Here is a 27,683-nt window from a genome sequence, read left to right on the forward strand (position 1 = left end):
GTGTGAACAGAGCCTCGGAGACTGGAGGAGAGAAAGACTCCATCTATATCTACCTCCTTCATATTCACTGGAGAATGGGATCCCATTCCTCATACCTCCAGCCCAGTCCTTCTGTTCTTTTCTGCCCTTCTTCAGAGGAATACAGGTCCAGTGGCCACCTAAACCTTCAGGGCACCTCGCAAATCTGGCGACCTCGGAACAGTGTGCCCCTGGTATTTCTCGGAAACAAAACGAAAACCGACTGGGCAGTTGGCACCGGCGAGAATACTTTGTGCGTGAAGTCTTAAACATTAAAGTTATTATGCATCCTTAATTTAGACTACAGCGAGTGACATGACACCAAATAATGCGATCATACATGATAGCATAGGCTAAATGAACTCCCATCGTTGAAGCAATTGACACAAATCATACATGTTGGTGAAACACATTCTATAAAAACTGTTTGGAATGATTACTCGGCCCCTCCGGCTCTCACTGTTCTCACCAATGTTGGTACCAGGTGCACACTGTTCCGGTTACCTAACTTCAGAGAATCCCACGGCATCAATGGAATTTTAATGAAAGAATAAATATTGCAACCCTCCCGGCCTCTTTTAATCTATTTTCCTCTCTCTCTCTCTCTCTCTCTCTCTCTCTCTCTCTCTCTCTGTCTCTCTCTCTCTCTCTCTCTCTCTCTCTCTCTCTCTCTCTCTCTCTCTCTCTCTCTCTCTCTCTCTCTCTCTCTCTCTCTCTCTCTCTCTCTCTCTCCTTCTAGAAGTCCATGGACATGGAACGCTGCTGTGGGTCCACCACAGTGGTGCTGTTGCGAGCGCTGTTTCCGCGCACGCCCAGGGTTCCGCAGCCTCCCGCCATCATCCCTCCGCCGCCGATGCCCATGGTGCCGCCGGCGATGCCACTCACCCCTCCCATGCCGCTCACCCCTCCCATGCCGCTCACCCCTCCCATGCCGCTCACCCCTCCCATGCCGCTCACCCCTCCCATGCCGCTCACCCCTCCCATGCCGCTCACCCCCCCTCCCATGCCCACCTGCACTCCTCCCGCAATCCCTCCACTTCCACCCCCGCCTCCCACCATTCCTACTCCGCCCGTGGCTCCTACGCCGCCGCCTCCTCCGCGCACGTAAATCTCGCAGGGGATCTCCTCCATGACACGGTCCTCGATGACTTGCTGGTCACAGTCGTGAGTCTGCGAGGAGTGCTGCTTGTATCCGTAGCAGCTCTTCTTGTAGCTGGAGGTGGAGTTGAAGGTCTTCATGGCGGGCGGCGGCTTGGAGAAGTCGTTGTGGTAGGAGAGCTCCATGGAGCTGAGCGTGGTGCGGCTGTGCTTCATGCTGCCGCCGCCGCCCGTGCCCGTGAGGGTGCCGGTGCCGGTGGCCACGGAGGCGTGCGAACCACAGTGGTGCTCGTGCACGCAGCGCGACACGGTGGAAGAGCGCCGCAGCTTGTGGAAGCTGTCCAGCTCGTCGGACAGGTCGGCCAGGTCCGAGGAGAGGTCCTTGTCGCGCATCGAGAAGAGCTCGTAGTGAGGCGGGTCGAACACCTCCTGGAAGCCCGCCTTGTTGAAGACACCGGGCCGCCGAGCCACCACCTGTACAACACACATACAAGACCATTTAGAGTAGACCACCACCTGTACAACACACATACAAGACCATTTAGAGTAGACCACCACCTGTACAACACACGTACAAGACCATTTAGAGTAGACCACCACCTGTACAACATACATACAAGACCATTTAGAGTAGACCACCACCTGTACAACACACATACAAGACCATTTAGAGTAGACCACCACCTGTACAACACACATACAAGACCATTTAGAGTAGACCACCACCTGTACAACACACGTACAAGACCATTTAGAGTAGACCACCACCTGTACAACATACATACAAGACCATTTAGAGTAGACCACCACCTGTACAACACACATACAAGACCATGTACATGTAAACCAACACCTGTACAACACATACAAGACCATGTACACCACCTCCTGTACAACACACATACAAGACCATGTACATGTAAACCACCCATGTACAACACACATACAAGACATGTACATGTAAACCACCTCCTGTACAACACGCATACAAGACCATGTACATGTAAACCAACACCTGTACAACACATACAAGACCATGTACACCACCTCCTGTACAACACACATACAAGACCATGTACATGTAAACCACCCATGTACAACACACATACAAGACATGTACATGTACACCACCTCCTGTACAACACAAATACAAGACCATGTACATGTAAACCACCCATGTACAACACACATACAAGACCATGTACATGTAAACCACCACCTGTACAACACACATACAATACCATGTACACCACCTCCTGTACAACACACATACAAAACCATGTACACCACTGGTTCTCTTAGCCTGGCTAATAAGCCAGACCGAGTCTGGGTTATTAGCCAGGCTATGGTTCTATAGCACTGGGACCCATTTGTGGTTAGCAGATTTTCTTTTAAGGGTGCCTTTCTTTTTGGTTTCCTACATTAAAAAAAAAGCATCCCCAAAAAAACAACCATAAATTAAAAACATTATCTTTCAGTAATTTCATGAAAGAAATCAAAGAAAAATCCATAAATTAGAAAACAAGAAGTAGTAAATACGACAAGCTCACTATGCGCTGCCAAAGTGTCACGGTGGGAGCTTGTAGATCTGCTCATTTCACTAGAATATTTTCTCTTTTGGGTCACGGGCTAAAAGGTTTGGGAACCACTGGTCACGCGCAGTCTGCTCGATTCACACGGATGCGATTATTTTGTTGTGTTGGATTTCCCTTTTAATTTCCCATTTAATGTGCTAAATCTGACTTAGTTACGAGTAAGACGCGGGAAGCGAACGCAGCTCGTACATATTTGGGTTTTGGACTTATAGCTGCTTTGGGGACTCCTTATATGGTGCCCCTTTTGTGCCCATATATGGAGCTGAGTGGACCTGGCCCCTTTTGTGCCCATATATGGAGCTGAGTGATTGCTGATGCAACACACTCCATATTTGGATAGCGGGACAGACACACACACAGACACACATGATCTGCTAGGTCTCATAGTAAGTGCTCACTGCATTCGCAATAAGCCCCTGGGTCTGCATCTGTCATCTTCTCCTGGCTCCTGTTGTTGTCATTCTTGACCTGTCAGCTTCTCTATAGGCTATAGCCTGTTCATATTTATCACCATTTAAGGAGAGCTTCTTTGGGTATAAGGGGCGAACAGCTAGGGATTTTTATTTTATTTTTTTATATATTTTTTTTATCCCACGATTTTGTAACCCATTTTTCACCCCTGTGTCAATCATCTAATGTGATGCTGGGCTCTACACACCCTCCAACCAACCTAGTCCCCATATATGGGGGACAAGGGGAGAGCAACGGACTTGAACTCATGCTTCCTTCATGCCTGAGTGTCCAAGTTGCTCCTTTACACCTGACAGGGGGGAGTTTCCCTGGTTGGACGTAGCGCGTGGAAGGAACACGTTATTCCAACCAGTTCCTTTCCCCTCCATCAGGCGCCCCGGCTGGCCAGGGGGAGGCAGTTTAGTGACCAGGATTACTGCACCTACCCTAGGGGACACGGGGAGAACATGCAAACTCCATGACAGAAGGGAGGTTTTTGATGAGCTGAGGCTGGAGGGCCTGACAGACAGTCAATGTACGTTTTTATGTTTTACACTAGATGGCGATCTCGGCTAACCTATGATCCATTGCCATACAGTCGGCTGTGAGGGAGAAGAAACACCTCAATGTTAGACTTTTCCCCCTCTTCCTCATATTTCTCTTCCTGAATCGTTCCACCTTGCCATTGAATTTTCAATTGGCTATAACTATGGATTACATAATCGGATTTAAAAGCAGATTTATTTTTTCACGAATGTGCAGAAAAACCCACGGTCCGGGGTGTAATCGTATAGTGAAGATGAATATTATATGACTACTTAAAAAGTACGTAAATATCTTCTGGCTATTTTGGTTAAATATTCTTGGCACTGAATGAGTTTTAATATAGTCTGTCGATCCTTCACCCGTTGTGGAAAGGTTTTTATTATATTATATTATATTTATGTATTATAATACCTTCTTCCTGGGCTGTTTCATCTGGACCAGGATGGAGATGATGAGGAGAACCAGGACCACACCTGAGGAGACACCAATCACTGTGCCGTGGGTCTTGGTGATCTGATGGAAGAGACCCCTGCCACGCTTCTCTGGAGAGGAGAGGAGAGGAGAGGAGAGGAGAGGAGAGGAGAGGAGAGGAGAGGAGAGGAGGGGAGGGGAGGGGAGAGGAGAGGAGAGGAGAGGAGAGGAGAGGAGAGGAGAGGAGAGGAGAGGAGAGAGGAGACATTTATGATCAAAACATTTGTGTCTCTCACTTTCAACCTAGCGATAAGAATACCAATCTTTTTGCATTGATATATATATATATATATATATATATATATATATATATATTCACTTGTTCTATATAGTTAACATATAGAACAAGTGTGTCAAAATGGAATAGGTTGACTCTAACCTTTACAGTGGTTCTCGTCCCACGGATAGACACAGTTCTGGACTCCGTTGCAGACCAGCGAGTTGTTGATGCACATGTTGCTGTGGCAGAAGTACGTGTTGGACGAGCAGGGAGCTGTCACACAAAGACAAAGAACACCTATCTGTCACTATACAGTATACAGCTTGTCATTTGCAGAAGAAAGCTTCATTGAGCTTTTATTATTAGTACAACTACTGTACTACTAAAACAAATTACCTAAATAATAATAAGGGTAATAATAATAATAATACTCAGAGTCATAATGTTAATAATGAAAATACATATATATATTTCGCTGCCGGGCAGAAACCTTGTATATATGTCCTACTTCATCATACAAGAGTGTCGCACAAAAGTAGAGAAAATAGCAGATTTACAAGCTCGTAACATGTCTCGACGCGTTGTCGGCAATTTTCTCATTGTGAAACTTAAAATAATAATACAAAAGGGAACGTTTCGCAGCTCAAATGAAGAGCTCTATGCTCTGCTGTGGGAGGTAGTGCAGTGTAGTGTTACACTGTAGGTCATGTTAGGTTATCTAAATGTTCTAATCTAAATGGATGCTCACAAAGTCAAGCCAATACTTTGACACAGACTATTGATTGAACAAGACGAGGTCCAATAACAGCCTGGCTCCCATGTGGACACCACAGACATATTGATGATGTTTTACCTTGGCTTGTCTTGTCGGGGTTGATAGACGTATAGTCAGTGGTTTTCAACCCTTTTCATGTCACGACTCATGGCCCACATTATTGGCATTACATATTTTTTTGCCTTAAAACATTTATTTTTCAACAAGCCTTTGTGGATGGTTCAACATGAACTTAATAACCTAAATTACCTTTTGTTTTATGATGTATTTATGATGCTCGTATTGTCGTCTTGTTTGAGCTGAATTGTACAGCAAAAACCTTTATCTGCATTGTTTGCTTGTTTGTTCTGTATTTCTATTCTATGTAAAGCACTTGGAGGCCTCTCTGTGAAAGGTGCTTTAAAATTAAATTTAGTTGCTTACTTACTTACTTACACTATATATTCTGCATTTGAGCCACAGACCACCTTGACATTGATGGAATTTAGCCTCTCAGACCCAACACAATATTTTGTCATCGTTTGATATGATTTTGTCCACAATTCCAAGGTTCAAGGTTGTGCTTTATTGTTGTGTACAGGGAGTAAAAAATATTTTTGTTTGGTTTCCTTCAGGCAATGCAGCAGCAAATATTATATAACATAAGATCAAACAGCAAACACAGCGAAACACAGCAAACAAACAGTAGAAAAAGAGTATCATATGTACATGTCCATGTTTTCCTTGTAGTAGAAAAGTTATAATTGTTTTCCTTCACAGTAGGCTATGTTCCATAAATAAACAATAATAGATTTTAGACTGAGGTGCAATTCGAGCGTAATAGTCCGGGAAGAGGGCAATGGCTAGCGTTTTCCTTTTCCCTGATACGCTCTGGTTCGTATCAGTTCCTTCATGTATCTGATTGTTCTGGGGAAGAAGCTTTTTTGCAAACCGCTTCCTATGCGGCAGCATCTCAAACAGACTGCGGTTGGGATGGCTTGAATCCATCATGATTCCTCGAGCTTTACTGACACAGCGTTCATCGTACAGGGCTTGGATGAGGAGGAGAGCACATCTGCTGATGCGTTCGCCGTTCGGCTGTCTGCACAAGCCTTTGCAATGCTTAGCGGTTTAGGTCAGTGCAAGTTGCCATACCAGGCCGTGAAGCAACCAGTCAGGATGCTCTCTGTGCTGCCTCTGTAGAAAGCTCTTAGAACTTTTGGACCCATTCCAGCTTTCTTCAGTTTTCTGAGAAAGAAGAGGCGTTGTTTCAAATTCTCTTCATTCTCATTCGCTACAAGCTATCTCATTCACGCTCACATTCCCTCAGTGCAAATCAGGCAGTCTTTTTTAAGCAGGCACACTGTTCACTGCTCCTTCTATATACTACATGCTTACGGTAAGTTATAGCTGTCAAAGCAGGTCATACAGCTGTCGGTGTGACATTTCCCCCAGCTCCTCAGCCTCCTTCCCTGTGGTATTAAACTTTCATATTGTTATTAAGATTATTATTGGATTGTGATATTGTAATGATTGATGTTCAATGTTGTTCATGGAATAATTGTATTGTATGCTCTGCTCTGGGGAGATGAAATCAATTTGCCTTCCCCAAATAAATAAAGGTGAAATCAAATGAATTCTCAAAATATGAGCATGGTTTCAGCTTGAGATTGACTTCTATATTATACAATTTAAATTAAATGTAAAATCACACCCGTGTGAAGTGATCATACATCATTGGTCTCATTCTGGCCATTTATTGTCAATGGCATTTAACAACTTCATTAGCTTCGGTTTCCATAGCAACGTAAACAGCGACACTGCATCAGTCTGTTACTGAGAAACATCACTCTGCTGAACACCTTGATTGACCAATCAGGATCAAGCCGAGTATAATGGATGATTGGTGGCATGAAATTACCTACAGCCACTAGGAGGCCTGACAGAGTGAGGGCCCCCATACATACATCATCATTTCCTGCTTGCCAAAGGATGAAGAGGGATGATGATGAGGAGGCCCTCTAGGGGGCCCCGTGCATGCTGCCGTGGCAAAGGCTTGCTGAGGAGAGGAGAGGAGAGGAGAGGAGAGGAGAGGAGAGGAGAGGAGAGGAGAGGAGAGGAGAGAGTCCAGAGACAGTAACTACCGGTAAAGTACATTTACTTGAGGATGGTATTTAAATGGTGCATTTGGTAAATGGTGCATTTTACAATGTAATGCACAATCATACACACACACACACACACTGATGGCAGAGGAAACTAGCCTCGCATTGCGATGAAGTCTGGCTGCGCCAGGCTAAGAGGAAACCATGCAAGGCACCAACCTGCACATTGGGAGCAATTAGGGGTTCAGCATCTTTGGGACACTTTGACACTAACTCTGGGGGAGCCCGGCATCGAACTGGGAACCTTCTAGCCTGGACAGCATTCCATTTCGTGTTTATGATCCGGTCGGGAGCGGATGGTAACTTTCGTCATGTTGTAGTCAATGATTTGTAGTCATCTGGCAGGAAACCACAAGGCGGAATCAGAACTATATGAATGGGTACTTTCTTATTCTTCCTTGTGGTTTGCTGCCTGATGACTATAAATCAGTACTACAATACGACGTATTTTACCATTCGCTCCAGACCGGTTCACACAGCGATTTTGGAACACAGACCAGGCTTTTAGTCCACTTGCCAGAATGTGAACCCAGGCATGTTGAGTACACCAAGGTATTGTTAGAAATGTTAGAGAAAAAAAAAATAAGTACAGTGCTGGAGTAAATGTACTTTGTTCCTGTCCGCCAGTGAGAAGGAGGGCTGCTGAGTGGTTGAGGAGCCGTAAAGGGCCATCATGGAGCACAGATGGCTGGCCAGGTGCTGTGAGACTCTGCACATTAAACTGACTGTTAGCGTATGAAGGCTGAGGCGGCAGAGATGGAGCGGCCTGGTAATTGAAGCTGGCTGCTGGGCCTGGGAGATGGATGCACTACACCAGATGCTACAGGCTAAAGCCTCATTCATATGTTGTGTCACGGGCGGGCCCGAAAAGCAGCTGACATACAAGCTCACACGTCCAAGACAATAGTTTGTAACTGACATGATGACTCTCGTTCTATATATACGGTTGACTCTTTTGCACATTCGATTGGATTGGATTGAAACACTGCTGCTATTGGTTAGATATGTACCTGCACATTTTTGGGAACTGCTGCTAATTCAAAGCTTCTTTTTTTTTTGTCCCAATAACATTTTGCTGCTTGTAAACCACCTTCATTCTTCTTTATTCTTCATTCTTGGGAAGAATTGTCAATCGTGAGCTTACGCTTACGTACGGTGGCCGTTTCCGCACGTGACACACTTTGTGCGACAGAGGATAAATTACACTTAGGAGCGGACGGAAGAGGGCATGGATGTTCGAGACAGGGCAGGGGGCTTAAATTCAAACTGTCTTTGGGCTATAAACAGGCCGGCAGCCTGGCATGTTTTGCCCATCATCTCATGGTAGACTTGCCAAATTTGAGCAGCGACAATTATGTACAGCCGCATGTCATTATTTAACCGCCGACTCTCAAGCTGGTGTCCAAAAAAATGACGTGAGCTTCATAGATAATTGCCAGACTGGGGCAAAGCTGGTTTGATTAGCAGAGATGGCACACGTCCATATACTGGGTGGTGCAGCTCTCATAGCAGTGTTGATTTTAACAGCACATTTTGATTTAGTTTAGTCATAGTCTTTTGAATAAAATTAAATTTAGTTTTAGTCATCTGCAATGTTTTAGTGTTAGTCTAGATTTAGTCAACTAAATATCATAAGATTTAAATCTACAGTTTATTTTGTTGAAAAAAAATTATTTTGTCGTCGTAATGGCAGATTTTGCACTTGGTTGCATGCTGAAAATACAAGCTCACAACGTGACGCAGCTATTTTCAGAGCGCAACACCCGAGCGCAACCAAACATAAAATGACTTTTAGTTCTACTGGATCTCTTCTCCACTAGCCCCACCTTAACATTTCCGTGTAGTTTTTATGTGTTGACGTGATTATCAACATATTTAGTCTTAGTTTTAGTCATCGTAGCTTAGCTTATATTTAGTTTTATTCAGTGAAAAAAGGCAGTTGACAAATAGTTTTAGTCGGCTAAGTTTATTAGTAAGCCAACATCATGATGACCCAGGGCGACCCCATAGCTCAGTTACTGGGGTGCTCTACGGTCTGACAGCCAATCCAGGTTTGAATCAATCTCTCTCTCTCTCTCTCTCTCTCTCTCTCTCTCTCTCTCTCTCTCTCTCTAGAAAACATACAGCAAATTGGTGCTGTGGCCAGGGGGGCAGTGAGGCTGGATTTGTGTGAAGCCAGTAGGAAATCCTGACTTCCTGAAAGTTCATATAATGGCCTGTTGTGGCGCTGTCATTGTCATCCAACTTCACCTAGACTGTAAAAGTATGTTCTGTAGGGGCGTGGCTACCGTTGCAGTCTATGATCGGGACCACCCCCCCGCTCGAGTCAAAATAAAAACCAACGAAGAAGAAGGGGGGAAGTCCAAACGGATCTAGAAAGATGGCGATTTACTGACAGGCTTCATCTTACGTCCATATCAGACCCGGAGAACGCTTTGTCCATATTATTTTACAGTCTATGGCTGTGGCCCTGTGGGAACCAACACACCGGCATCGATCACAAGGATGACCCACACTAACATACGTAGATGTACTCAAGAACGACGAAAGAGCGCAAAGTACCAATGAACTGGCCAGATGTATGGAGAACCGGGATGCCTGGAAGCAATGATTGAGGGCTCATCTGAGGACGACGTAGAGACCCAAAAACCGAAGGCTACTGCATCTGCCCCCAACCTCTTAAATCAGTTGAATCAAAAGCAAACAGAAGAGTTATTGTACATACAAATTAGATCTCTGTGGTCTTAAAGCTATTAGATTATCAGCATATTGATCTAGATGTATTTTGTCTCACTGAAACCTGGCTGTGTCATGAAGAATAAAAATTGTGGCATGTCGTCCTCAGCCTAGTGGAAATGTGCGTGTATAATTTCACGGAAATTGCACACTGTTTGTGATTTGTGGCATTTTGTTCGAAATGGACCAATGTGAGCTTTGGAAGCCAATCTTAGCCAATCAGGATGGAAGATGGGAAATGGTGCAGATCCGTGTTGATCACATGACTATGGAGATAGTGTATACCGAATTGTGTGATGTTTGGATAAAATGTGTACGAGTAATCTGCAGAAATGTGTTTTGCCTAAATCGGCCTCATAGTGGCGCTATAACAGGCCGTTGAGGAATATTCGTTGTTGGCATCCAGGGAATGTGTGTGCAAAGTTTGGCATGGATCGGGCCAACGGTGCCGGAGATTATCTGGTAACGGACGGACGGACGGACACACGCACGAACGCACACACACACGGACAGAGTGCAAAACATACTCTCTCCCCATGCCTCCTCCCCATGCCCAACACTCCCTGCTGCCACCAACCAGACCTTAGGAGTATGTATTGTACAGTGATATCACCGTCCCCCGCCCGGGGTATCCACCCCCGAACACTGTGTGTTCTTATACATGTACCCTTAGACACTGCAGTGGTGGGCAGAAGTGCCCTGAAACGAAGATAAACTGTAATCCTTATAACTTGTTCATAGTTTCTCATGCACCCAATAGTGACCCAATAGTCACCATCATTGCCTGCTCAGCACTGATGAACTATTGTTGCCGCAATTTTAATATTCATTGTGGACATTTGGTACCGATAGCCTTAGCACCAGGTTATCTCATTACTACACTCAATAGGCTTCCCTCCGAGGGCAAACAAACCCACTCACTGTCTTAAAGATGGAGTGCCACCATTTTTTCCACCCTAAAACATGATCATCAGGTATTATTACAATATAAGGGGGAAGAACTTTTTCCAAAAAGTGTACAGTATTTGTTAAAATCATGCTTTTATGTGGACACGCCCACCAGTTCATTAAGTATGCCTGGTTTGCCTGGTGGGTGGTGAATGGTGATCCACCTGAACTGAAGCCGCACCCACAGCTGTAGTTGTATGATAAAGGGGGAGGAGTTAGGGGAGGGGCTGATAGTGTGGTGTCACTATATTACTGTTTACTTCATTGGCCAGTTTGACTGTCAAGGGTTCAGCCTCCAGGAAGAAACCCTAAATACAAAGTCAATACACAATTGCACATAAAAACAACTCCAGTCTGTCTAATTAAGTACTGTCACCTCATAGACACATGAAAAACTGGAAAAATACAAAAATTGTGGCACTCTATCTTTAACCTCACTCTCCATCTTGTTCTATGGAATTGGAATGGAATGTTTAATCGTATTCCCACATAATCCTTTTATAAGACCATCATTTTAATAACGTAATGACTATCTGTATGCCAGAGTCACCTATAACTCATCTTAATGCATGAATAACAACATAGTTATCCATGTATTTATTTCATTGTGCCCTCATGTAATTCCCTCTATTCCTATACCTCTCCAAAAAATGTGCAGACAGTCTATAAAAAGTTTACTATACTATCCAGGGCTGGACTGGGACAAAAATTCGGCCCGGTCATTTTCGCGTGAATTTGGCCCAGACCGGCCCACCACAACCAGCGTGCAGATAGCAGAAACTCTACCGCCCACTCCGTCGAGGCACACACAAACAAACAAGCCCTAATACCACCACTTTTACAGAACAACATAAATTATACAAACCAACAGACAGACCAAACCAACACAACCCTTTGTAGAGGGTTTATTTGTCACTCACTGATACAGGTGCAGTGAAATTATCATGATGGCACTGGCAGAATGGCAGCACGCCCGGACCTTTCCTGGTGGCCTGCCTGCCTGTCAAAAAAAATATTCCCCACCGGGGAACGTGCCTGGTACGTCCTGTGGCTACACAATGTTATACCATATATAGTGGGGGGTTCCTGGCTGCTTCATCTCTTTCTCAGCTACGAGGTCCTTGGACTGAACCACCGGTAGTTTCTTACCTCTGGGAAGGATTACTGCAATTCCATTTTATCAGACTGCTCTAACAAGTCTCTAAAGACTGGTTCAGAACGATACTTCACGTGTACTGACAAAACCTATAGGAAAAGAGATCATCTTTCTCCAGCATTAGCGTCTTTGCTTTAAACCCATTCCTCGTCTTACAAAGCCCTTAATTCAGACACCATCCTTTTTTCTCCTAATTAAGTTGTTTTTATTTGTGGTTTCCTCATGCCCCCCATCTAAAGCGTCTTTGGGTATTCAGAAGTGCTATAATACATTTGAGATATTATTAATATCCTATTTTTATTTATTTTTTGCTTTTCCCAATTTAGTCGTTGCCAATTGATTCCTCCTCACTCACATTACTGGGTCCACCTGCCAGCGCCATATATGGTCATATTGGTTATTATGACTGGTGACTGATGTGCTTGCACCTGATGCCATGATGACACATTGAGGTTAGACAACACATTCGTGCACGCACGCACGCACACACGCACACACACACTGTGCCTTTATCTCAGTTACACAGTTGCGGACTGCAAGCCACCCCTCCCCCGACTCTGAGCTAAACAACTCTGACAACGGGACATTGGGGATGTAAGGCACGCGTGCCACTGAGCATTTATTTTTGCGCTGGCTGGCAGCGTTCACGTGTGGCATTTGCTCGAAGCTCCAATATCCTCGACTCAGGCGCTTGGGAGCGTGGCCGCCCCTCATGCTTGTAAGTTGTGGGTGTGCATGTACGTATGGGAGGCAGAGAGTGTGCACATTAATGTGTCACAACGTTTTATTCCTGTTTAATGTGTCTCTGGATGTGCCCCCCAGGGGGCAGTGTCTGACCTCAATGCTTAGTCCACTGAAAGACTGAGGGCCATGCAGGCCCCGACACATGCATCGTTGTGCGTGCATGTGTGTGTGCGTGCATGTGTGTGTTCGTGGTAGCAGGAGGAGCATGCTTGCATGAGTTTGTGTTACTGTCAGTATGTGTGAGTGAATTTGTGCATGTGTCGTAACCGATTCATATACATTCATGTGTTTGTGTACGGAGAGGACTGTGTCAGAGGATTAAGTTCCAAAGCAGGCCTCTGCCACCGTCTATTGTCCTCAATGTCCCACAAGTTGGTCGGTCAGAAAACTAAAACAAAACACAGTCAGTCTACAATGAGAAACTATGCCTCCATAAGGTGCCAAGCCTGGCCAGGAGTTACGAGTCACAGAAAAAGAAAAGAAAAACGAATAAGGAATTCAGAAAGAACGATAACGATAACTGGAGCAACGACAGATGACCACACCACTCTTTATTAATAGCCGCAACGTGCAACCCGGAATGTCCTGATCTATGTTATTAGCACAAACATCTGAATAGCTGAAACTATTATTAACATGGACTTGTCATGGTCACGATAACCGGGTTGTCAGACACAGCCAGGAGGATCAAAAGAGCAGCACTTCTCTCCAAATGTTGAACTGTTTCCAGCATGAAGCTCCCAGGACGCTGGGCTCAAACAAGAACACCGGGCAACGGGAGAACTGAAGCGTGATGCTTGGCGCTGGGACGAGGGGACACCGTCCAGAGAAATGCATGGCAGACATGCAGGCGCTGCCAATTCAAAAACGCAGTCTGCGGACACGGCGCCTTGAGGATGATGGAGGGCCAACATGAGAGCCAATCTCGCTCTCAGAGTGACAAAGATGAATGCCTCCGACCTCTAAGTAAACCTGCTGGCTGCTGACTTCTGCTGAAGAGGACTTTGGACTTACTCGGAGAGACTTGAGTTTACTGTCAGATGAGCCGTGTGATGAGGATTAATGAGGATCCAAAAGGTTCTAAGAGCTATTTGGGAAAAAAGAGAGAAAATAGTAAACCCTCCACCCTGGCTGAAGTCCATTAACCCTTAAGACCGGGAAAGCATCTCTGTCACTATATATTAGATTGTAACCACTTTAACCATTATGTTATACTATACTAATCAAAAAATCATGAAAATGTGTGCAAATGTTTGGGTGAATATATTTCTAATATAATTTTTTGCTCAAATCTTTGCTTCCTGGGGGAGTGGGGGCCCCTGAGATGGGGGTCCGCGGCCTATATAAATATCCTTTTGGGGGTTCTTGACATGAAAAGGTTTGAGCACCATTGACATAGAAACATGTGTTTTTAAGAAAACGTTTAGGATTTAGAAATACTGCTGCTGTAATTAAAGAGAGAAAATACTCTCAATAGTGGATAGACTGAATGATTAACTACCCCAAAAACATAGTCTACATTTTACCACTACGCTTAACTTAAAACTTCATAATGAAATCGTAACAGAATTCTTAATATTGTAAGCATAATTATATTGTAGCATCGTGATATTTGGCCATAACTCCCTCCTCTGAGGGAGCTACCTTTGGGGAAGGGGGTTGTTGTTGTTGACTGGTGAACCGTGGGTCATGGGTTCAATAGTGCAGGTGAAATGTTACAATGGTAATATGTTGTAAATGTAAAACAATGAGTAATGGTAATATTTACCTTTACAATAATTTTTCTATATAACATAATAATAATAATTCTTCTTTACCACTTGCACCACAGCAAACCTATTTTGGGGGAACATTCACCAAAAGTAGCTGATCTACAAGCTCACAAGCTGTTGTGCAGCCTATATATTTTGTGTCTTTGATTTTGTATATAGTGGTTAAATTAGTCCTTTAATGCAGACCGATTAAAACAAGGCAACATAAACTCACAATAATTGAATGTGTGGAAAAAATCTTTGGTTTGTGATCAGATTGACTGCTTAATGAACAGTAAAGACATCAGGATTAGGTTAAACCTGGCTGTTAGCCTGGTCCGGAGCAGGCTAAATCCACAGCATTAGTTTCCATGGTAACTAGTGTGGCATTGCTTTCATGAAACTGAATCAAGCCTCCAGGTTAACTGGCAAACTTAATCTGGCGAGATTAACCCGTTTTCATGAAACCGGTTAATCGCTGATCCAGGATATATTAAGCCAGGATATCTGTTAAATCCCGGTTTAATCTCTAATCTAAATTTCGTGAAACGGGCCCCTGTATGTCTTCAATCAATCAAAAACATACGTATATGCATTTGTCAGCTGACCCCCCCATCTAAAAATATTTTGTGCCAGAGACCCCCAGTTTCGTGTTGTTACAACGCATCGCAATGCGACGCGTTGTGAGCTTGTGGATCGGCTATTTTCAAATAGCCGATGTAGATAGATGTGGCCTAGTCACTTCTTTGGGGGTTGTTTTCATGGACTTGGTTGCTTAAAAGCTGGCAACACTGATCTCTGCGCTTTGAACACAAAACTGTACAATTAGCTTCCCTTGCTGAAAATTACCCTTTTAGTGCCAGTTAGCGACTGCTGATGCACAGAGAATTTTGGCTGCTCATAAATCTTAAGGCCCAAAGCCCCCTACGGCGTCATAGTTGGCAGACAACGGTGGGAGTCCCGTGCGCGTGCCGCGTGCTTGTGTGTGTGTGTTTATGTGTGTGCCACTCGTTGGCAGTGATCCCCCTCCAAGTTTCCAACTCTCAGACAGGAATGCACACACTCTGTACTACTCATCTATCTATAAACTACACAAACTACGGCTTGTGATTGGCTGAAGCAGAGGTTGTGTTCACTTGAACAACGCACAAGGCGGTGTAGACATGTCGGGAGGTAGGGGTGGGTTACCATTCTGTCCCTATCGGAACATATCTCGGACAGCGGCCGCTTTAGGTATAGTTTTTGTGAGGTTGTAGGGTCAGGGTTAAGTTTAGGCATAATTTCACCGAACTAGACATACTGTAGTTCCAAGTCTCAGAAGGCACACAAGTGAATACTAGCCTAACTTATCTAGCGTTGCTGACACCTCAGAGGAGTGCCGTCAGTGTGTAGAGAGTGTGAAGTCAGCCCTATCAGCAGTGCTGCACCAGGGCGAGTTAAGCACATGTTTAAACACTGTTGTATATTGTGTGCACATAACATATATGCTTGTATTTTTTATAAAGAATGGTTTTATCATGTTAAAAGGGTTTATTTGTGTTTAAGTGCTTTGCATACCTGAAATGACTTGTTGTAGTTTATCACTGATTAGACAAATATAGACAAACAAATGCCGGAGTGGCATGCACCGCTCATAAAAGCGAGGGGGGATGGGGGGGAGCGAGGGGGGAGGAGGAGAACGTCACTCACGGTCCACGAAGGAGGTGAAGAGCATGCGGAAGCGGCTGAGGCGGCTCTTCTCGTCGGCCCACATGCGCACCACGCCCACGCCGTTGTCCAGCATGACGTCGTTGGCCACCGTGCTGCAGAACTTGGCCTTGAGGTTCTCGATGGCGCTGCTGCCGTCATACACCGCCACAAAGTTCTTCTTGCACTCGTTGGAGTGCTCCATCTGGTAATCCATGAAGCGCAGGTAGATCTGCAAGCAGAGAGAGGGTTTCTCAAATGTTATTATTCTCTTATCTCTCTACTCTTTAACTGAGCCTTTCCTGTGTTGCATGCTTGCTGCCGTTTCAGCAACAGCACTCCGTCCGTACAGACAGAAAAAGATGTATTCATTAGTGAAATAAGTATTAACCAGAGAACACTGTAGGCATAATTCATGAGGTAACCAATGCTATGTCTAACCAAAGTATGCCTCCCAATCATGATGGTGCCATGGTCCCCGGTTCACCATCTTATTGGAAAATTGTACAATTATTCTACATCAAGGTGTGTGTGCGTGTGCAAGTGTGCGTGCGTGCGTGTGTATGTGTGTGTGTGTCTGTGACTGTGTGTGTGTGTGTGTGTGTGTGTGTGTGTGTGTGTGTGTGTGTGTGTGTGTGTGTGTGTGTGTGTGTGTGTGTGTGTGTGTGTGTGTGCATGTGGTGACCAGTATGTGCTGATGACCCATTTAACCATGGGAGAGACGCAACAGCAGAGAAACCAGGCCAGAGAATGGAAGAAGAATAGAAATGAAACACAGTCATTACAGTATACAGGAGTCTGTAATCTGTGTTTTGCTTTGAGCATTTTTTTTTGTTCTGGTTTAAAATGCCTATGCATATAATGATGACCAGTGTTGCCAAGTCTGCTTATTATAAGTGACATTGGGCTTGTTAAGCGGTGTTTGCAGCACCGTGATTGTGTGTGTTTGTCTGTCCATGTTAGCACGGCATAAACAGCTGATTGATTAAACACAAACACAAAAAAGGAGACAGTGCAACACGAGCCATTTAAAGACATGCACAATCACACACACACACACACACACACACACACACACACACACACACACACACACCCACACACACACACACACCCACACACACACACACACACACACACACACACACACATCAAATAAACTAGTACCGTCTGAATACCCACACACTTCAGATACAGTCAGAATTTCAGGTATAGTTGGCAACCCTAGCAGCAGCCCTGCGGGCCTACTCTGTTTGATCTTTGAACACTCTCACAGTTAAACCCGTGAGGGGATTTGGACCCCTGGCGGGGACCTGTGGTACTGCATGGGTGTTGGGCTCCGCTCAGCGCTCACCTTGGACTGTGGAGGAGCTCTGATGGTCCAGATACAGTCCAGAGCGTCTCCAGGCTTCACCTTGTCCTCCTCGTCCACCTGGCTGGACCGAATGACTCCATCATAACCGCTGAGCTCAAACTGACAGTCTGGGAGACCGGGGGGATATCAAGAAAGAACAAAGACAAAAATATATCTGCATAATTACACATAGAATAACTGTTCTATATTCAACTAGATTAGGCCGGGCCGGGGACCACAACTGCAGAATGATTGTGTGTGGGGGGCCGCACAGCGTGCATGCACGTGGAACATTTTGGGGTTCTCAAACAGCATTTTGTGCTCAGAGATTTATAATACATTTGTGCACAGTAAGGATAATATGTCTATACAGGTATATGCTGCCTTAGAATAGATGTAGACCTATTTGAGAGTGCATAAACATTATTGCCGTGACATTACCAACCGTCAACGTACACAAACCCGCACGCGCGCGCGCACACACACACACACACACACACACACACACACACACACACACACACACACACACACACACACACACACACACACACACACACACACACACACACACACACACACACACACACACACACACACACACACACACACAGAAGCACACACACACACATCAGCAGGAAGGTATAGGCATAAGGAGAGGTTGTTACAGTAAGCAGGGAGAGCAGATTAAGGAAGGTTAAGGGTGGCAAGGATTAAAAGCCAGGAAATGGAGGCTGAGAAGAGTGGAGACAAAATGGCGGGAGGGACAGCGTTTTATTTGAAGAAGTTCAAGGATTTATTTGAAGAAGTTCAAGGATTTACGGACGGAGGGAGGTCAGGTGAGTCACAGTAGGAGGGAGGGGAGGAGATAACGGATTTGTACGTGTGTACGCTCACCATGGGCCCGTTTCACAACGCTATGTAAATAAAGTGACTAAAGGAGGGTGTAATTTCTCTAAGCTAATTTTTCCCATGGCGGACCACTGGTTGAAAACCCATGCTCTAAGCCAATGGGATACTAGCCCTATACGGCCAATGGGACACTAAGCTGTAGACGCTATCGTTTATTTTGGGTGGACGTTGTGGGATTTTGGCGGAAGTACTGCTCAAGGAAATGAGGTTGATGCTTTACAAATCAGTTTACATTCTCCGTGAATGAAACAAGTGTTGTGATTGGTCGGAATAATATCGTATTCGTCTCTGCCTTAGGTTGTGACCAGGCTTTTCTCTTCGCAGATGAGTAAGCCTGGGATCGAGGCTAACACTATAAGCCCGCTCTCCTCTCCCTCACCGCGCCACTGCAAACGCGACGACAGAAAGCCCCATTAAGGTACGCAATAGAATATGCAAGAGAATGGAATGCAAGCTGATTTCTTTGGACATACAAGGTTTCCACCTTACAGTGACGACACGTTTGTGTGTGCCAAGCATTCCATGCCACAGCTTCCAGTAAGATAAGCTCCAAAGTCCAAAGCACGGAGGGACGTCTCTTCAAATGGCATCAGACACCAAGTGGCATTTTGTTGCTGTTGTGAGGGATACCTTGTAAGTCCAAAACCTTTCCCTTTTTAGTTGTTATTTAGTTGTTATTAATAGTAAAAACACTAGGGTGTTAAAAAAACCAAAAAAAACCCAAGTTGAAACACAGAAGATACAAGGTTTCTTGCCCGACAAAGCTGTATCGAAAGGTTTACCTGGGATGGGGTTGAGCAGTCCTCCCACGTGCAGATGGAAATCTGGGTCTGAAATGATTGGAATACAGATTGGAAGGAGCACATCATGGCAGGAGAAAATAAGCTACAGTAAGCAACAAAGACTAGATAAGGTCCCATTATGGTGATGTGTGGAAAAGAGACGCCTGCGCGGCAACTGGCATTCTATTTGGCATTAATATCTGTCACACAATGCTGGGACACACACAGATGTCCTGGGATTCTCCACTCTCACGGATTCGGGAGCTCTGATTGTTTGACCATGGGGAAAGAAAATGGGGAATGCTGTTCGGTAACTGCATGTGAATGTGCATCATTCTATGTATATTGTATCTAATTTATGTATGTGAGGAGTGTGTGCGTGCGTCTTTAAAGCTCTATTATGTCATTTTCTTTAGTGATTAAAATGTTGTCCAATCTGTATGGCAGTATGTTAATCAGTGTTTGGCACGTTAACCTTAAAAAGTTAAATACTACTTACTATTTCCTGCTCTCAAAAAGTAACTAGTTACTTCACTAGGTGATGCATTATACAAGTAACTAGTTACATTACTTCAGTTACTTTAGCTTTACTTGTATAATTTATTTAAAATGAATGTGTACATTTTCAAGCTGCTGAAGCACAAGATGACTCTGACAGCTTTCATCTATTGTAGTTCATGGTGAATACTACAGATAATACAGTAGGAATAATGTCTTCAATAACAACATTGGAAAAACCTTTAAACCACTAATTTACGAGAAAGAAAAAAGAACATGCACAAAAAGTTTGAAAATGGAGGTTTCTGCCAAACAGCGACGAAATGCCTTCTAAATACAGATTTTTGAAAAACCTATGTTGCTATTAGCTAAGATCTAAAATGACACAGATGCTCTCAAGGTCAATATGGGTAAAAAAGCTACGAATGTGTAGAGAACAGGTCAGGTGAATGAAAAGAGAACAAAGGGTACCTGCTATGAAGGTGTACTTGATGCGGAAGCCCAGGCCCTCCAGCTCCTCGTCGCTGGTGAATTTGATCCACATGAAGCGTCCCGTGGACGTCACCAGGCCGGGGTTCTTCCCGCCGCAGAAGCGGTCGATAGTCGGAGAGAAGCCGAAGGGGCCATCGCGGATCTCGATGTGGTCGAAGCGGCACTCGAAGCTGGGCTCGATGTAGTAGTTCTTATCGAACACCAGCTGGATGCGCTGCCTGGGGAGAGCTGGGTGGACAGGCAGGAAGGGGATGCACAGAAATAACATAACATCAAAGCATGCCACTCACAGCCGAGTAGATCCTGATTCGCACGCACGCACGCACGCACGCACGCACACACGCACACACACACACACACACACACACACACACACACACACACACACACACACACACACACACACACCTTGATGTAGTAAAAGAACAGAATAATTGTACAATTACCTATTAAGCTGATTAACCCGGGGACCATGGCACCATTGACAGCACAAACCATGAATTACGACTACAATGCTATCCTATTAATACTTCACTAATGGATACGCTCTTTGTGCAAGTTTGTCCTGAAAGTAACCCTTTCAGTGATGAAAGAAAAAAGGCCATTCAAGAACAAATAGTACAAAATAATAGGCTCCATTTGTCACGTCACTGCAGACCCTTTGTGATGCAAGTCTCTCATCGCAAGCAGTGGTGGAAGTACTCACATTTATTACTTAGTCCTAAGTAAAAGTATCAATACCACTCAAGCAGTGGTGGAAGAAGTACTCACATGTATTACTTAAGGAGAAAAAAAGGGAAAAAGGTAGACCAGGGTAGGCTAGCCTTGCTTTGTCCCTAGGGGGAGCTATTGAGCTATATGTAAATTCTGTTTTCTACCTCTGTCTACACAGATTTTTTTAGCATTTCATGAAATGTGTTTATTTTACATGTGACGATACATAGAAAGAAAATAGAATAATGATAATTAAATCAACTATTAAATTATATTTTTTAATACGTGGCTCCATGAGCCTCAGGAATGTCTCTTATTACTTGCGCGAGCAGAGTGCAAGTACGTATGTCCATGACTGCTTCGGCCAATCTGGGATTGTGAATTGTCGGTGACACACTCGGCCAATCAGGGATTGTGTATTGTCTATGGTGACGTCGCTCGGCAAATACAATCAGGGATTGTGTGTTTTTAGTGGTGTCGCTCAGCCAATCAGAGCGTAAGTTGGCAGCTCGCTGCGTATATCGGTGGCCCCTCGACCGATTGGATTGGGCCCGTTTGTTGGTGGCGTCGCTCGGCCAATCAGGGATTGGCTGATGACGTAACTATATATGTTTATGTAAAAACGGTGGTTCCGAGGGCCCAGTAAGGCTATCCAATGTTGAAGCTGCCACTACCTACTGGAGAGAAGTATGGAGGTGGACGGACGTTCACATCCACATATGTGGATGACGTAACCAATTTGAGTCTCAAACTTATATTTAGGAAACTTTAAATATTTATAGAACCCATTGTAGTGGTGAGAGATAAGTTGTGCGCTCTGCTCGCGCACAATTAGGTCATTCATGGTCAACTTGTGTGCAAAGCACAAGTTGGCAGCTCGACAGAGTGTATTTCTAGTCTGGTCCTGCGCTGCTTTTTACCCACTTTCGATAAGATGATCAATGATTCTGCATGATTCCCATTCTAAGGCTATCGATCAGAAAGGCATTCTTAACACAATGATGGATGCTATCAACTCAGTTCAGCTCTATAGCAGAGGCTTGCTCCTCGCATGTCTCAGTCGATAGCCACACCACATCCTGTCAATAACATCAATACAGTATTTAAAAAATCACACCCATCGAAAGGTTTGCTCTTATCATTTTACATCACCATGACGTAAAATAGATACTACAGTATGCCTTTTTGCTCAGACACTAAAACGGAAAATTCTCCATTCATTGTCAATGGGAATTTAATGTTTGTGTAGGACAAAAATAGACACTAAGCCGATTAGCTCACTGCAGTGCTCAGACACTATGACATAAAATGCTCCATTCATTGTCAATGGGAATTTAATGTTTGTGTAGGACGGAAATCTACACTAATATTTGAATATAGAAGGGCTGCAGTGTTCTTAAAGGGATTGTGACATTGTAATTGTTCTTATTCTTTTTAGGTTTTCTGAGCTCAATTGCACCCAAAACACCTGAACTTTTAACATTCAGTAGATTTTCTGTGGTCTGGGGTTTTTTCAAACAAGTGCTCTGATTTTCCTGCTGTTTGTGATGTCACAGCCTGCAAATCCCATATGTGCTCAAAAGGCTTCCAAACCTCAGAGAAAACTCCAGACCACAGAAAATCCACTGAATGTTCAAAGTTCAGGTTTCTTTTAGGTCATAAAACCTAAATGAAAAACGAAAAATACAAATAAATGAAAATTAATGTCATGAAACCTTTTAAGTCAATGTGGCAAGGTGCTCTTCACCACAATGTCAACATTGTGACACTGGCCTATTATTCATCGCTCCCCATGTTTGTGAGGAAGGGGCAGCTGTACCTTCCAGGATGTAGATGCACTCCTTGTTGGGGGGGTAGGTGGTGGGGTAGTTTGGCGAGGTGAAGACCCCTCCGTTGATGTTACGCACCCATATGCCACAGTCATTCTGACCCGGGATCTGGGCCCCGTGTTCACTCGCCAACTCTGGAGAGAGAGAGAGAGAGTGTGAGAGAGAGAGAGAGAGAGAGAGTGTGAGAGAGAGAGAGAGAGAGAGAGAGAGAGAGAGAGTGTGAGAGAGAGATAAAAACAACCTTGTTCTCACACTTTACTTCTTTTCACTCAAACATTCACATTATTAAGGTCATTTTACCCGAGAATCGAACATAATATCTCATGCTCAGATTAGATAGCATCATTATTTGTTGCCCATAATTGTCCAGACTTTTCATCTCTTTATAAAACCTAAAGTCTATCCATATACCTTTGCCCTGACCAATGGGTTGAACACACCGACTATAGACCTTTTCTATCTTGTTTTTCATGTCCAAAAAAATTAAAAACTTTAGACCATTTTTTCTTCAAAAGTTTTAAACAAACTCACAAGGCATCAATTCTGCCAGACTGCAACATTAAAAAACTAAAACTAAAACAAAACCAAAAAACAACAATGACAAATCGTCTCCACCTATCCACATAATATCCACAGGAATCGGTACACAGTTCTTCCTTACTTTAATAGTTATGGTACCAAAACAAAGTTAACTATCTTTGTTTTCAAATATGATGCTTTGTACGGTCCCATTAATATTAACCTTTCAGCAATATATTTTATAAAGATGCATCATTAGTCCCGTTCACTCCTTTGAAATAGTTGCCCCCAGTCTGTTTCTTTGAGGAGTTTATACAAGGCTCTCCACCCTGGTTTGCTTTCATCAGTTCAAAATACCTTCTCCACACTGTATCTGTATCAACTTTCCCATTTAATGTATATCTGTTAAGAGCACACAGCACATGCACAACCCCTTTCCAATTCTTTCAACGGTTCTGAACAGCCCATCAGATCAGGAAAAAGCTAAGGGTCCTCCTCATCAGGGGTTTCATGATCCTCAGACAGTTTCTCAGCCCATCACCCCAAGATGCACTCCACATACGGACTCAGCAGGTCAGCTACAGTGTGCTGACTTTTTTTTACAAAAGTATTTCACAAGCCTTCCTAGCTCGTCAACATCCTTTTGATTGGTGACCAGGATTGCAATGTCGTCTGCGCATGATAAAACATGTGCTGTGTTAAAGCCAGGTAGGATCAGACCATGACATCACACCATAACATAATCTATGCAACAGTAATACATACAACATCTCCGACAGAGAGCAATCGTGCCGCACCCCACGTTCTGCTCTGAAAGGAGCACTCCATTTACCTTCAGCACACAGCACAGAGAGAGAGAGAGAGAGAGAGACACAGACAGACAGACAGACAGACAGACAGACAGACAGACAGACAGACAGACAGACAGACAGACAGACAGACAGACAGACAGACAGACAGAAAGCAATAGGGAAATCTGAATTCACCACATGACCTTTTGTGTGGCTTAACCACCGTGAAAATAGCAGATCTGCAAGCTCAAAACTTGTGGTAGCGGTAGCATGACACATTGTGAGCATATGTAGATTAACAGTTTGCAGAAAAAAGCACAGGAAAGAACAGTTGAATACAGGGTCTGCTATCCTAGACTAAAACCCAAGAAAGCCTATGGCTTGTTTCCATTGGGTTCGAAGAGCTGCTTTTTTTGAGAAGAGTGTAGAGCAGTGGTTTTCAACCCTTTTCATATCAAGGTCCATTATTTATTCAGCATTTGCGCCATAGACCACCATTTGATGACATTTAGCCTCTCGGGCCCACAACTTAGAATATTATGTTGTCTTTCATGGATACGACTTTGTCCACAATTCCATGCTGTGTGATACCATTAGGAGAGATTACAGGCACACATTGATCAATATAACAATTATTCTGCATTCTCTAATTGTGTAGACGTCTTGTAAATTAAGACATGCTGATGTTTAACAATAATCAAACTCTTGAGAGCGTAAAATAAAACCAAATGGACCCTTATGCGTCCATTTGGTTTCATTTTATTATTTTTTGTAACCAACTTAATTTAGCTCAAGGTCCCCTCACGGTCCATTGGTTGAAAACCACTGGTTTAAGCGGTTGAAGCAGACTTAAAGCATTCCATGTTCAGACAATGCAGTTGTCGATCAAACTGCTCATGAAATATCTATTCATCCTTACCTTTAGTTCTCTGAGCCAGAGCGAAGCCCTCTTCTACGAGAAGCAACAGAATCCAGGCTGAAACGCACACGCGCGCGCGCACACACACACACACACACACACACACACACACACACACACACACACACACACACACACACACACACACACACACACACACACACACACACACGCACACACGCACACACGCACACACACACACACACACGCACACAGTGTCAGCTTACGTAAAGCCTGCATTCTGCTTCCAACATGAGACTCACTGTCAAGTGACGCCCCAACGTGACACAAGAGCGAGGGCTTTCTGAACCGTTGGGCTATCGATTCCAAATGACAGCCCCAGAGAAATGAGTTCAATGAACATCTTCATCCATGCATAATTAAATTCATGAGCTTTACTGTAAAAACAAAAAAACAAACATCTTGACGCTGTCGGGTGGAAACCTTGCATGTCTAAAACTGATACTTTTCATGATTCTAATTACATACCCAATCTACAAGCTCCATGGTTGGAGGAGGATTGAACTTGTGAACTCAATACTGCCACAATCTGGCGGAGTCATACAAGGCTCTCCACTGGTTGAGAACCACTGAAGTAGGGCATACATAAATAGTTGACATTTGTAAATACCAGGTTTCAGCCTGCAGTGACGACGTATTGAAAAAGCAGTGGTGGAAAAAGTACTCCGTTTCAGTTTATTTTTATTTATAGTGCATCGCCCCAAGGGGTCTCTGTGCACTTCACAACAATACACAGCAAAAAGCAGAAAATACAATAGCACAATAACACAATAACACAATAACACAATAACAAGCACAATACGATGTGTCAATACACATGGATGACATAAGTACCATACGTTAGGACACAGTTAAAAATGCGTTCAGAAAATCTATTAAAATAGCATATAGGGTTTTGAAACCACCGGGGAGAGCATGGTGAATATAGTGATTTCAGTGAAACTAGAGGGAACCATAATGCAGGGAGAAAAGATGGGTTTTAAGTATAGATTTAAAAATGTCTAGTGAGTTGGCATCTCTTACTGTTTGTGGGAGAGCATTCCAGAGACAGGGGGCACGATGTGTGAATGCTCTGCCCCCAACCGTTATTTTATTGTGGTGTGTGACTGTGAGTTTTCCAGCATCTTGGGAGCGTAGAGGTCGTGTGACTGTGAGTTTTCCAGTATCTTGGGAGCGTAGAGGTCGTGGGGGGATGTATGCTTTTATTAGGCTGGACATGTTGTAGGGTCCATTTAGGGCTTTAAAGGTCAGGAGGAGCACCTTGAAATCGGCTCTGGCCTGTATGGGTAACCAGTGTAATTCTATGAGTGATATGATCGAATTCCTTTTCTTTGTTAGTAGGGGAGAGCCGCCACGGATGTAACATTTTGCACGTTTCATTTTTTTACTCGGAGATCCGTTTAGCTACACATGTAATATTTTCAGGCAACGGACCTACACATGTCAGCTACCATAAACCACTTCAAATTATTTTTTTGATAAAACAGGTCGGGAGTTATTAAACCGAACGTGGACGCTGTTTCAGTGTTACATTTGCTGCGCATATCGGATTAATTGTAACAGCATGGAGTATAAATGTAACAACGCTAAAAAACACCATTAAACATATCGTTTTCAGCTTAAAGCAATTATATTTCATTGAAGCAACTCCTTAGCATTGTTTTCATACCATGGATGTGATAAGAAAATGTATCAAACATATTGGGAAATATTAAATAGTATCGGGTGTACCAGTTTGGGCTTTTTTTTCAGTTCAATGGGGAAATACATTGATTAAACAAACGTTTGATTGATTGAGTTGTACAATGTTATACAACCCTAAACTAATTTTAGAATACACTACACAATAAAATACAATTTTAGAACATATAATATTGGCCAATATGTCAAATATGTAAATATTACTTATAATGGCATTGAATGGAAGCGGACCATTTGTAACACATGTTACAATTGACCCTCCCTCCGAAGTTTTCTTTGCCGTTGCTTACAGACCAGAATGAACGTGAATTCCGTCTAAACACGATGCAAACTAATGAAGAACATAAGCATGAAGACATCCATGTGGATTTTTATTCACCAACACCAAAGAAAAAACTTGTAGCACACAAATACTCCAGGTGTAAAATTATACGCATTTTGAAAAAAGTCAGTTTTTCGCCAATAGCTCCCCGCAGGATGAAGGTAAACACTTCAAACTTCCTGGGCACGTAGAGTACGTTGCTGTACACATACTGACGCGATGGCGTCATGGTGGCGTTGACCAATCAAGCGATAACGTCCATGTTACAACCGTGACGCGTTACATCCAAGGCGGCTCTCCCCTACTCTGGCTGCAGCATTTTGGACAAGTCAAAGCCACTGAAGTAGCCTAAGCCCTAAGGCCTGACTCACACCTTCACAACAGATTGATGTACTGTATAGCTGATGCATGAGACTTGTTTACTGATGCAAGCTTGCAATGCATTTCCAATGGGAGTCACATGGTTTGACACAACATTTTTGTTGTATGAG

The 27,683-nt window shown here is 43.9% G+C and overlaps 1 protein-coding gene across 1 annotated transcript in view; it reads right to left on the reverse strand.

Moving 5' to 3' along the window:
- Positions 1-660: 660 nt before the first annotated feature.
- neto2a (neuropilin (NRP) and tolloid (TLL)-like 2a) overlaps positions 661-27,683 on the reverse strand; it is a 35,214-nt gene continuing 8,191 nt past the window's right edge. The window contains exons 2-10 of the mRNA XM_080765326.1: positions 25,149-25,205; positions 22,910-23,053; positions 20,356-20,604; positions 19,387-19,434; positions 17,693-17,820; positions 16,342-16,570; positions 4,558-4,671; positions 4,119-4,249; positions 661-1,590 (exon numbers count right to left, since the gene is read on the reverse strand). Coding sequence (XP_080621452.1) covers positions 754-1,590; positions 4,119-4,249; positions 4,558-4,671; positions 16,342-16,570; positions 17,693-17,820; positions 19,387-19,434; positions 20,356-20,604; positions 22,910-23,053; positions 25,149-25,205 — 1,937 coding nt within the window. The 3' untranslated portion in view covers positions 661-753. The remainder of the gene's footprint in view (positions 1,591-4,118; positions 4,250-4,557; positions 4,672-16,341; positions 16,571-17,692; positions 17,821-19,386; positions 19,435-20,355; positions 20,605-22,909; positions 23,054-25,148; positions 25,206-27,683) is intronic.

This window comes from Protomyctophum bolini, assembly GCF_963924005.1.
Source record: "Protomyctophum bolini genome assembly, chromosome: 1".
NCBI classification, from domain to species: Eukaryota; Metazoa; Chordata; class Actinopteri; order Myctophiformes; family Myctophidae; genus Protomyctophum; species Protomyctophum bolini.